The 13,234-nt window shown below is 38.3% G+C and overlaps 1 protein-coding gene across 1 annotated transcript in view; it reads right to left on the bottom strand.

Moving 5' to 3' along the window:
* LOC137992557 (FMRFamide-activated amiloride-sensitive sodium channel-like) overlaps nucleotides 1-13,234 on the bottom strand; it is an 87,821-nt gene that overhangs the window by 2,167 nt on the left and 72,420 nt on the right. The window contains exons 6-12 of the mRNA XM_068837935.1: nucleotides 12,741-12,832; nucleotides 11,273-11,439; nucleotides 8,588-8,662; nucleotides 6,773-6,896; nucleotides 5,079-5,145; nucleotides 2,497-2,554; nucleotides 551-624 (exon numbers count right to left, since the gene is read on the bottom strand). Coding sequence (XP_068694036.1) covers nucleotides 551-624; nucleotides 2,497-2,554; nucleotides 5,079-5,145; nucleotides 6,773-6,896; nucleotides 8,588-8,662; nucleotides 11,273-11,439; nucleotides 12,741-12,832 — 657 coding nt within the window. The remainder of the gene's footprint in view (nucleotides 1-550; nucleotides 625-2,496; nucleotides 2,555-5,078; nucleotides 5,146-6,772; nucleotides 6,897-8,587; nucleotides 8,663-11,272; nucleotides 11,440-12,740; nucleotides 12,833-13,234) is intronic.

Genomic DNA, 13,234 nt, shown 5'->3' with positions numbered 1-13,234 from the left:
TTTCTGCGCATCTCGAGATACTCGGATTTCCTATCGGCGGTGCTTATTAATACAGGGATATTTTTGCGCGGTTCAAAACTATGCGGAGAAAGCAGAACTTAGCAAGTGCTGTTGGTATCCAAAAAGAAAATTGAGGGTAACCACGCATTTTTCAGAGATAATTAAGCTTGAATTTGGGAAAGAACACCATACATTAAAGCTTTTTACAAATATTGTTGATTAATTATCTTCGAAAAATTCGTGGTTACCCCCAATTTTCCTTTTGGATTTCAATAACACTTGTTAAGATCTGCTTTTCCCGCAGATTCAGTAAACCGCGCAAAAATACCTTTGAATTAGTAGGCAACGTCCTTAAATCCTCTTTTGAGAAACTTTCCCATATAATGGAGCGGGAGATAAAGAAAAAGAGAGGCTTGGCCTTTGTCCAATTAAAATAAATCGTTATCATTATAATCATTTGATTGATTTGATTGGAAGTTGGATGCGCAGTAGGAAATGAGCATTCAAGATTACAGTTAAAATATCATGCATAGTAATCTGTCCGCTTTACCTTGCCTTTTCTAAATTTTTCACCACTTCTGCTGCCCTTTTCCCAGTCATATTAAGCATTTCCAATACACTGGGCTGCAATTCAAAGGACAAAAAGATCGTTTCTCTAAGATTTTTCTTTCTTTTTTTTTTACATATGCCTCACGCTTATCCATGCAAGCTGCGGCTTTGTAACAACGTATTATTAATAATGATAACTGAACTGAGTGGAGTGCAATTTCGTCTCAAGTTATAACTATAACCTTATAGTTACTGGGAAATCATGTTAACATGATCTCAAAGAGTATGATTTCAGACCATTATCATAAAAATTACAAGTTCCTCGATTGTGATTGGTTTAAAAAACTCCCAGTTTCAACTTATTTACTGGCTAAGTTGTCATCGGACAGTTTGTTATCGGGTAGTTTTATAAGCCAATCACATTCAAAGTTGCAGTTTAAATCAACCAGTCACAACCTTGGTTTCAATCACCATTGAAACAGTGTACAGACTCACTGTCGTGACCATTTTTTTTTCGTTTAATGTATAATAAAACAATTAGTAGATTCGGTTTTTGTGATATCCAGAATAATCAAGGTCTCGGTAAGGGTTACCTAGACCTTATTCTGGATATCACAAAAACCTGATCCAATAATTAACAAATAGAAAACGAAAACATGTACCGTGTTTCTATCGAGTTATAGGAACACTCGTGAAAGTTTGGGAGAACTCGAAAAAGCTGTGGAAACACTCGTTCCCACAGCATTTCTCGTTCTCCCAAACTTTCACTCGTGTTTCTATAACTCGATAGAAACACGGTACATGTTTTCTAAGACTTCAATGTAAATAACTCTGCTTAGTCCTTACACCTTGATTGACCTTTGTCTCTGATAAGGTGGTACAATTCTCGGGAGTTTCGTGTTGTTTTTTCAGATCCGTTATTTTGTCTTCATTAGCTTTCTCCCTCATGATTTTATCCACGAGGGATGCAAGATCCCCGTCGATGGCGGGGCCAACATGCTCGGTAAACTGTAATGTTTTGGTCAACTTTACCATTACAAATTGCACGACACGAAGTTCAATTACCACTTTATTACAATCATCTCGAAATCGCACAATTTAATCGCTCCATGAAATACAGGATTTTAGTCAGAACCAATATTCTATTGATCCAGTTCCCGGTTGACAAAAAAAAGCGGACAAAAAATGGTAAAAAAAATTGGACACTCCTCTAAATGTAGGTCTTCAGCCTAAAGGAGCTCATTACCATCGTTCAGAAACTGTCAAAAAAAAAAGCAGAAATTTGGGAACATAAGTTGCAAAATGGCTTTCTTTGTCTTTCATTTTCCTGCAATTTGATTAGGTTCTTTAAACAAGCCTTGAAATTTGATTGGTTGTTTTGCCTTGGTGTTCCTTTCTCATAAGGTGCGATTTAGAGCAACAAATAAATCGTACGATTCGTGAATAAATCGCTTTGCTGAGAGGCCATCAAATTGCAAGGATCACCAACGATTTCTAAATTGATGTAACCAACAATAAAATACCCGATTAGGCGGGCCTAAAGTAAGATTAAATTAACATTGATGTGGTTAACCATTGGACAAAGTCAAATCAAATGTTGGCTTTTTCAATGAAAACCAAAGTAAAAGGTGAAGAGCCCGTTGGAGCAAAGTACAGAACCAATAATCAATCAGTCGTTTATTTAACCTCGTAAACCTCCGAGGAAGTAAAAAAAAATCTCAACCTAAATGCATGAGGTGTCGTGCCGACACTGATGCGGGTTGGCTTTCTTTCTGGATTTCTTCGGCTACCCGTGTTGTCTTGGTGAAGACAGAGACAACTGGCAGTCTTGTCGACGTTTTGGCGATGATTCTCTCTGACCAGAGGCTGGGGCCCTAATTAAAAAAGCAGCACCACAGTAGAGCTTTTAAGTAGAACTTAACTCCGTAAGTCACGTTAATAACTCACCATCTGTGTTTTGGAAGGCCAAACCGACGAAGAAACTGTCTGAAGGAAGTTGATTTCTCTGAAAATGATTTGTTAGGGGAGAAGTTAATATTCTACTGGAGAACAACAAGAGAAATAAAGTCTCAAATGACTCCCTATATAGCTAACTGATGGTTAATTACCCTGCGAGCAGTTGGTTTATCCTACGCTTTCTGAGAGAGAAACCACGGCGAGCAACCGTCAGATTTTCCATCGAGCATGTGCAAACTACGTCACGCCCTACGTGATTCATCTAACATCACTTCGTGTTATTTCGCGGCTTGCCCAAATGTAGCAGATATGTAACTGAACGCATACGCAATAGTCAAAACAAGTTTACTAACTCATTTTACCTGTTCAAATTTAATTTATTCGTCCTTGACGCTGAACGGCGGCTCACTCAAAGAAACTAACAATTGCTCGCTGTGGTTTCTCTCTCGGGAGGCGTGAGAAAAACCAACTGCTCGCAAGGTAATGGTTAATGAGCCTTTAGCCGAGATGCTCACAAGTCTTGGAAACCCGGCTAATAGTCCCCTAAAAAACCACAGAAATATCACTTCAATCACAATGACAGATGGCAAATTAATAATTTATGTGGATATTGTTCACGTTGCCATTATACATTTATATAACGTAACAAAGACAGAGGAAAGTCCCGCAAAAACGTATTCACCATATTAGTTTTGTTCGCTCGAAGGGTTACTTGCGACAAGAATATCCCTCCATTCTTAGCTTATAAGTGTTGAAAACACAAGAATTGATAAATTCTATACTACTATTTTTCACCGTTTTTCTTCATTTTTCTTCGAAATGTTTTTTCAATTTTAAATTTTTATTTCTATTTTTTTCCTAAATTTATTTCCATTTGATTAATTAGAAATATTTATTTCATCATTTCATTATTTATCTTCTTATCTACTCTACTGGTTGTGTATGTATTACAACCCAGAAAATGCAAGCTCATAATTTACTGAAAGTACGTATACTCAGCTCGTTTAGTTTGTACTATGGGCCTAGGTTTGGAATTGAACGTCGATAACTGAAACTTCCTACGCACTGCGCATGCAGCACACAGCCCACCTAAAGTAACAGGTTAACTTGGAACGCGAACCCAATTCAGTATTCATGTACACGGAAATGCGAAAACTAATCTTGTTTATCAACACTGGACACAAAGAGGAGAAATTAATATGATGACCATCTGCCATATACAAAGGGAATGTATAGAAACACTATCAGGAATCATCTGGAGGGAAAAGCCACTAAGGCAATGACTTCTTTTATGGATAAATATCTCCTCGCGTTTTGCTGGCCTTATATGTATAAAGAGAAACATAGTATGGTTCGAAGTAGTGTCAGTGCCATTTTCAATGCTGAGTCATCTTAGAAATAGACTTCCATATGCCATGCCTAGGTTTAATTCTGAAATGTTACGGAAAGCATTCCCTGAGGTTATTTTCATATTTGGGCAATAACAATAGGTAAAAACAAAGCTTAAAAGTTTTCAAATCTAGCCTCGTAGACTTTTGAATCATTTAATAAGTGATAATTTCCTCGATTGTGATTGGTTTAAAAAACTCCTATTTCCCACTAATTCACTTGCCAAGTTGTTATCGGACAACTTTGTTATTGTTTGTTATTGGATAGTTCAATAAGCCAATCACAGTCATTCAAAGTTGTGTTTGAATCAACCAAGAACAAACTTGGTCTCAGTCTCCATAGAAACAGTGAACAGACATGTGGAGGCAGTGTGGCCGAGTGGTTAGGGCGCTTGCCACTCTTTGAATTTGTTCCTGGTAATCCCTGGTTCAACTTCCCAGCTGCACTTGTAAATAGCCCACTGGTTTGCCTCCGGCTAGTTGGGATTCTTAACAGTTGTTGTTGTTGTGTTCTATTGTTTCGTTGATTGTGTTTCATTGGCCCTGAAAAGCCCCTATGGGGAGCGGTCAATTAAGTATGTATGTACTCCTAAATTGGGTCTTTCTTTCTTTTTTCCTTTCTTTCAAAGCGAGTTTAAACAATTTACGCCTCCTTTGTGAGTCTTTTAATGCAAATTTTTCCCTTTCTTCCATAACTTAGCTCTTCTTCTTTTCTCGGAAATTGTAATTTTTATGATTAATTGGAAAGATGATTTCGTGTCGTACCGATTTCGTTATCATCGTATGATTACAGATCGAATTGGACTCCACTCAGTCCTATTACCTTTACATATTGTGACTTGTAGCTCATGAGTTCTCTGAAGATATTTACATGTCACTATAATATATTTTATGTTTTAATAAGCTCTCTTTCATCTTTTGTGGTTTATTATTGACGCAGAACTAGCCTTTTTAAAACTTCTTTTTTAGTATCGCCAAAAAGGCTTATATATATAAAAGATACATTGCCTCTAAATTGAATTATTGTATTCCGTATTAAATTGTATTTATAGCTCGATCAGTTTTGTGTTATTGTCCAACTTCGAAATAATTTGTCACTCGTTTTTCGAGATTGGTAAATGGAAGATATTTTAGCTTTCCTCAATACGACCCATTCACAAAATAAATATATTTATATAAACTTACAAGCAGGCTGTATAGCAAGTACAGTCTTCATTACTTAAGCCATCCCGAGACCTAGAGAGACAATCATCTGTAACAACCAACACATTAGTCAAGTGAAGTTTACAAGTATCGCCTATTGAGTGTAATATGTGGTGATTACAGTGATGATAAGACAATAAGACGGGAAGGGATATATTATGATAATAACCGTGGTCACGCTGCTGGCTTTTTATCTAGGTAAAAAACAAATGGAAAACAGCGAAATGAGAAAGACTTTTTTTTAATAGACTTGATTCCCGACCATTGTTTGCATATACATACGCCAAACATTTATTGAAGTTTCCCTTGGTAAACCGGTTATCTAAGCCTTTAGTGTGACCACGCCTAATGATTGCTTATGATAGTAATATATTAAGTGGGTCGCATATTTCGATCTTCGAATCGTGGCCAGCTGCTGAAGTTGTCTCCTAACTGTGATGACCATCGTTTTGCTGTCGATTATTAATTTTACCTCAGTAAAAGCTCGCAACTGATCAGCTGCCAGATATCTTGATAGTTCAGATGGTGCGAGTGCGCAGTACTCGCACTGTTCGAGTCCCGTTTAAGAATCGATTTCTTCAGGCTTTCTTTACAGTTGTAGCTATGTCACCTGCCCTAAGAATGAAAGCGAGGCTGCTGGTGACCCTGTTTTAATACAAACCTTTGTGCTTTTCTGATTTTAATGTAGACTACAGTTAATAAAGGGGAATGGTTATGAAACACGACAAATTTCTTTGTTGTAGGTTTTTGTTCTCTTTTTTGGCCTTGACCGTTCACAAAACACAATAGGCCACTTCGGAAAATACCATAATACTCTTTGTTTGTCCCCCCAAATTTTGCATAAGCATTGTTTTTGTTTTCTCTTGGGACCATTGTAAGTCCCAAGAGAAACTGGAAACAATGCTTATGCAAAATTTGGGGGGACAAACAAAGAGTATTATGGTATTTTCCGACGTGGCCTATAGTTGTTTACTCCGCACTGAGGAACTAACCAATAGAAACGTGTTGGTTACGTAATTCATGCATAGTGTATGAGCGCAGAACAAAAGATTGTGCACGGTCGTGGACTTTCCAACCTAAATCTTGGCATCTTTGTTTGCTCCTTTGATGTTTGCCGAGCTTCCAAACCATTCCCCTCCAGTAACTATGTGCAGACTTATTAGAATTACAACGACACAATTTACACGATAAAAGCAGTGAGGTCTGAATCAATAGGAGGTCACCAGCAGCCTCGCAGCCATTCATAGGCTAGGTCACTGAGCAAACAACAGGAAAAGTTCGATGATCGTTCGTGGTCTGAGAGTCTATGATGACAACGATGATGATGTTCACGACGTACAAATGACAATTGGTTATTATTATAGTGATGATGATAAATTAATGATAAAATTGATGATAAAATTTGCTGTATTGTTGAGGTTCGGCAATTATGCGTGTTCACAGCCTCGAGATCATTCTACAACGTTACTGTCATTTATCGAAATAGCCTCCTGACTCAAGTATGCTCCACGTATATATTATCTGTGAATTAGTTCTATTTTGCTTTTAAAAACTTGGTTTTGATGGCTTCGCCGACTATTTTCTGTGTGGTTTTGCGGTTTGTTAAGGAGAACGATACCCACCTCAGTATTATTCGTTAACCACATAAATTAATAGAAGGAAATTTGTGTGCATACTTTCAGTGATGTTAAACGGATCACAAATGCTTCCATTAATCTTGTTGGCCTCTCTAATGAATTTAATTGGCACACAATCACATTCGTTGTTCATCTTTTGTGCGAGGCATTGTTTCAGACAAGCCTATGAACAAATACAATGAAGGAAGCTATAATTAAACAAATAATAAACTTTTTTGAAGCGTCAAGTGTGCAGGGATGACGCGGTGGTGAAAGCACTCGCTTCTCACCAATGTAGCCCGCTTCAATTCCCAGATTCGGCATCATAAGTGGGTTGGGTTTGTTGGTTGTCTCCTATGCTCCGAGAGGTTTTTCTCCGGGTACTCCGGTTTCCCCTCTCCTCTAAGACTACCATTTGACTTGATTTGCGTTAATTGTTAATTTCCATTAGTGCTCCAGCGCTAGAACGAATAGACACTTAAAAAAAGTTCCTTTCTTTTCTTTTCCTTGTTTTCTATCCCTAGGTCACTAATTGGGGACACTGTAAATTGAATTCAACTCAAATTAATGCAAACCAGATCAAACGTTGGTTTTTGAAAAAAAGGAGAAAATTAACATGAGTACCAGGAGAAAATTAAACCGCTCAGAGCGGAGTAGAGAACCAATAAACTCAACTCACATGTGAAGCTAAGTCTGGGAATCGAACCCGAGCCACATTTGTGAGAAGCAAGTGGTCTCACTACTGCGAAAGTCCTGAGTGATGTTGAGCAGGAAACGGAAGTGCACTGAGCGTCGTACCTCTTATTAAATTCTGTTCTTCTTTTTGTCATTGGCCTGGTCATTGGCTGAATAGTGTCATACGTCTTATTGTTCAGTTTGTAAAAAGAAAGTACTGTTGTCTTTCTACTCACATAGTCCTCTTAGCTAATCTTTAAGTAATCTCGGTTACTATGGTATTTGGATAACACTTCCGTACTTCCATACGAGTTAATTAATGTTAAATAATTTGACACTTTCCAGTGGTAATGGGAAGGGGAGAGGGAGGAATGGGTAAGTGTTTGCAAGCAATATGATTAAATAACAAGAAGGGCATCTCTGATATGTACGGTTTGGGCATCCCTAAAAGTTGCGGGCAATCGGTAAAGTGGTCTCCCTGTAATTCCGTACTGTAGCCTGCACAGTGAAAAGGCGCCAATCTTCCGGGAGGTCGATTTTAGTCCACATCCGAAGCGCGGTCTCAGAACAATTGAGTAGGTGTTGGCTTTTCTTCAATACCTGCAAATGAGTGACTGACTTGGGGTTTTCGTAGTTTGAACAACTAAATATAATTCATTAATATCCAGTTTCCTTTGTTAGTCTTTGCAAGAGAAAATAAAGGGAGAAAAGAGGGCTCTTTTCCCCCTTTATTTTCTCTTGGTCTTTGTCATAGATTACATGAAGATGTCACACGTGTAAGTAATCCTAAAATCGTAGGGTAAACAAGGTAATGATGATGATGATGACGATAATGATGACGACGACGATAATGATGATGACGATGATCATGATGACGATGACGATGATGATGGTGACGACGACGACGACGACGATGATGACAACGATGACGACGACGACGATGATGACGACGATGACGACGACGACGACGACGAGGGCGATGATGACGACAGTGACAACGATGACGATGACGATGCCGATGTCGATGACGACGATAATGATGATGATGATGATTGTCGTGGTGGTGGTAGCGAATACAGTGGCGATTATGACGACAAACGATGACGAAGTGGCGATAACTATAATGATGCGAAAATGGCTTAATTTTAATCACGATAAGAATTATTGATAAGCGTTCATCATATTATAATCAGAGCTTACCTTTTGAGAGTACCTCCTATCATGAATACATCTTGCCCCACTGTTATAGGGTTTATCTAATCGGGTTATATTTTGCTTCAAAGAAACAGACGTAAATTAATTATTAATAATGACCTTCGTCCGTTAATAAATCGACCGTGGCAGGTGATTGCACTGGTTTATCCGAAGGGGTAAGCTGATCAAGTGATCCTTCCTATTGTTCTTTGCATAAATCAGTTTACTGATTGTATCAACCGTTTTAGGTTGGTCGATATATTAAAATTCAGTCCAAAGCAAAAGGCATCATCATCATCTCGAGGCTCTGGGAAATAAACTCATACAAATTTTTATATTTATTCCCCAGAGCCTCGAGATGATACCCTTTGTTTAGGACTGAATTTTAATATATCAAAATTGGTCTATTTTTTCGTGTTCTATTGGGAACTGAAAGCGCTTTCGGTTGGTTTGCTTGATCAACTTTTTCAACCGGAATCAAACTAGGTTGAAACGGTTTACAAAGGATGTGCAGCGACCGCTGTCGTTTACGCGGGCCAGAGGATCCGAATGCTGGCAACGCTCGATGTAAACAACAACAACAACAAAAATGGTGAGTTATTCGAACTCTTGCTCTGGATATGGAAAAAGTATCAGAATTATAAGCGTACATGAGGCTGCCCCAAGTGGCACAGATTCATTCGTGTGCCTTCTTCTAAAAGTTCCGAAAGTATGAAGTATGAAGGGCGCAACAGCTTTCCCTCATTTTGTCAACGCGGAGAAGTCTGGTAATGACTATTTTGGAAAGAAGCAGACTAACAACAATTTTTATAAAAGTGACGACACATTTGAAATTAAATTTGCAAGACATGTTTCGGTCGTGCAACGACCATATTCAGTTGAAAGTAGAATTAATTTGAAGTTACATTTGAATTTATAATATGCTAAACAAAGATAAATAACAACGTGAAATAAATTCGGAATCTAACAAAATAGCCAAAGGTAACAAAAAAGAGTGTACAATGGAACATGTTGATTAGAACGAGAGAGTTAAATTAACATGATATAATTGCTTATTTAAAGAAGGTTGCTCCCAGGAAATATGTAACGCTTCTTTTATCTTGACCTGGAATTTTGTGGTCGCACGGTCTATAACTTCAAAACATTCCGCAGAGCAGGAGTTACGGCATGCCTCGGATTGTTGAAGGTGTTTAAAGATATGTGAGGTCCTGTCCCTGTTTAAGTGTTCGCGAATGCTTGTCGAGAGGTGTCGGCTAGTTTCGCCGACATAGCAAGAATTACAGCTTGCACAGGTAAACTTGGAGACAACATTCGAACAGAGTTCAACAGGCACAGGGTCCTTCACACTAAACATGTTACGGATCTTGAAGGAAGAAAAGGCTAGCTTAACATCAAGATTGTTACAATAACGGCCCGAGAGCCGAACTCAACTCCTCCGTTCCGTCCTATAGTTTTTTCAATTGGATCATACATGCAACTATGAGCTGGCTAAGTATTTATGCATTCTTTTGGAACCTCATATCCCATCTGAATATTGTGCTTTAGACACTTTTACTTTTGTTCGTGAAATCACTGAATTGCCTTTATCGGGAACGTTCATGGTTTCCTTTGATGTCGAAAGTTTGTTTACAAACATACCTTTGGAGGAGTGTGTCAACCTGGCAGTTGACTACATCTCCAAGGGCAACCGTGATCTCCAGCTAACTAAAACTGAACTCAGAAATCTTTTTAATTTTGCCATTGCTCAAACACATTTCCTGTTTAAGGGTTCGTTTTTTGATCAAATTGATGGGGTGGCAATGGGCTCTCCCCTTGCCCCGGTGTTGGCTAATCTTTTCATGGGTCACCATGAAAGGATCTGGTTGGAAAACTACAAGGCCTCCAGTATTTTACTTTATCGACGGTATGTTGACGATACTTTTTGTCTTTTTGACACTGAACATGACACTACTTTGTTTTTTGACTACATCAACGATAGACATCCCAACATACGTTTCACCAGTCCATGGAAAAAGTGATGGATAAAAAAATCCCCTTTTTGGATGTTCTGATTGACAGCAGTCAACCTCTTTCTCTTATTACCAGGGTCTATCGTAAGAAAACTTTCACCGGTCTATTAACTAATTATTTTAGTTTTACCCCATTCTCTTACAAACTTGGCTTAATCAGGACTCTAGTTGACAGAACGTACAAGATCAACAACACGTGGGTAGGCTTCCACGAGGATATCAAGAAATTTTTATTAATCTTACGTAAAAACCTTTTCCCCAGTCATATCGTTGAGAGAGTCATTAAGCAGTATATTGCAAAAACTCAGACCCTTTCGAACACACCTGCTAGTCCTCCCTCTAATCTAGGAATCGAACCCGATCCACATTCGAGATAACCGAGTGCTCTCACCACTGCGCCATCCCTACTCCTCCACTTAACTTCGTAACTACAAGGCCACACCAGTTAAGTAAGTGGCAACTTAAGCAACCTGGTTTTTCAGGCTTTCTTCTCAAAATTGCTGTTTAACTGCGATGAACTCTCGTCACGGTGTATTTCAATCTTCAAAGTTCGAATATGCGATAGATATACATTATATATCATTCAGTTTAAATGTATTATTTTCAGAGAGATCTTGTGCCCAAGAATTCCCCTGAGGTAACATAAGCAGTCACCAGTAGGCTCGCCTTGCTTTTCACCTACCACACTTAAGGCCATTGATACAGACGTCCCTGGAGCAACAAATATTGAACTTTTATCGAGGTCATATGAGGTGAAATAGGGTGAGTGGACTGCCACAAGTGCACCAACTGAATCAGCAGGGTGAAGGTAATATTCATCGACGTCCATAAATAAAGTAAGTATCAAACCTGATGAAGAAGAGAAAGATAAATCAAATAGGCTTCATTTTGTTCAGAAATGAAAGCAAATAGATATTTTTAGAGTACCTTTTCCGCAAAAAACAAATCAAAACAAAGGCAGTTCCGGCTCAGTGACGCTATGACATAAAGGTGAATAATTTGTTTCAGGTGATTATTGAAAATTAGGTGCGCTGATTGGTTGCAATTGTGTTGATTATTACGTGATAATCACCCAAGCGGGTTTGTGCACTACAGACCGTGATATAGAGCGTTTTCACTCACGTGACCAGTAGCCATATTAGATTACTGAAACAAAAGAAAGTATTTGCATAAAAATAGAGATCAATTCCCAGAGGATTAGTTTGGTACACCATCATGGCCGCCATTTCTTTGTTTTGGAACACCAACATGGCCGCCGTGACGTCATGTGAAAACGCTCTATCACCAAGGTTGTAAGAGGAAATCCTTGCTGGCAAATAGGTCCTCAGCGCGTGCATGAATCACGGACAGTCTGTTGGAAGAGTTTCAACAGATGAGCCCCAAAATCTGCAGTAATTTGTGACGCAGATAAAAACCAAAGCACCTTTTATTTCCAAAACGATGGAGTTACCTGGTGATAAATAACCTTGTCTAGGAGAGTGAATTTTTGGCTTTGCAGAAACAGTGGTCAATCCGGAGAGTTAAACTTTTGTGATCTTTGTGTTGAATTCGAACCTTTTATGTGGAACTTTATAACCCTTGAAAGAAAAAAAACTAACTAACAAAAAAAAAAAAAAACCCTCATTTTGTCACAGATGTATCTTTTGTTTCTTGAGTTGGTAGTAACACTCAAGGAATAAAGCACTGTGTCATGTTACTGCACTATCACGCTTACGCAATGCGTGCCTTTTTTTCTAAATGGTCACAAACCGTTTTGTCCAGGTGACAGACGAAGAAATTAAATAAATAATTGTTTTAAGGAAAATGCATATTTTTCAAATAATCACCTATGTAACTATACGAAAACAATTATTCACCTCAGGCTCGGTGAATATCAGTACAGTCGAGGTTTTTATTCACCGATATGTACGATATCGATATCGATATGTGCGGTTAGTTATGCGTCTTTGACGTTTGGGAATTGAAGTGAATACACTGTTCAAGTCTTCCGACTGCTGGTTTTCCGTGATTAGTAATGACAAGGGTATTGCAGTTAACACTTTTGATATTTCCCAGGGAAAGAGAGTGACGGAAAGTTTGCATCTTTTTTTTAATTTGCGCAAAAAAAAATTAGCTCTGAACATGATTAACAACACATGTCTATTTCTTACCATGCATGTGACCAGCTTGATATGCAAACATCCCTTTGGGCTTCAACGTATAGCAATTTCCGTAGTTGGCATCGGATAAGCGAGAAAAGTTTCTACAAAGGAGTTAATCTCTTTTCCATTGGTGCATCTTTTCAAAAAAATATGCGTGGTCTCAAGTTTAATTACCCGGCTTTTCCCTTAATGCCAAAATCATGCACGGTGGCGGACTGAGAGCAGAGTCCGTGTATTTATCAAATTCTTAGCAACCTTTGACAGTAGTGAAAAATAAAAGAAGAAAAATGAAATTTTGTGTCTAAGGATCATAGCGTTATCACCTTTTCTGTAAATTGTCATGATGTTTCCAAGGGATCATCATAAAAAGTATTCACTAAATCATTTGCAAGTCCAGGAACTTTCCACATTTGGACAAAGATCAATTTAATAGTTGGTTTCCTTTGATAGGTATTGTTTTTTTTTTTTTTATGGAAAACCACCGTCGCTTTTGAGTAACTAAG

This window comes from Montipora foliosa, chromosome 2 (assembly GCF_036669935.1).
Source record: "Montipora foliosa isolate CH-2021 chromosome 2, ASM3666993v2, whole genome shotgun sequence".
Taxonomy (NCBI): domain Eukaryota; kingdom Metazoa; phylum Cnidaria; class Anthozoa; order Scleractinia; family Acroporidae; genus Montipora; species Montipora foliosa.
This window is presented reverse-complemented; position numbering and strand designations above follow the sequence as displayed.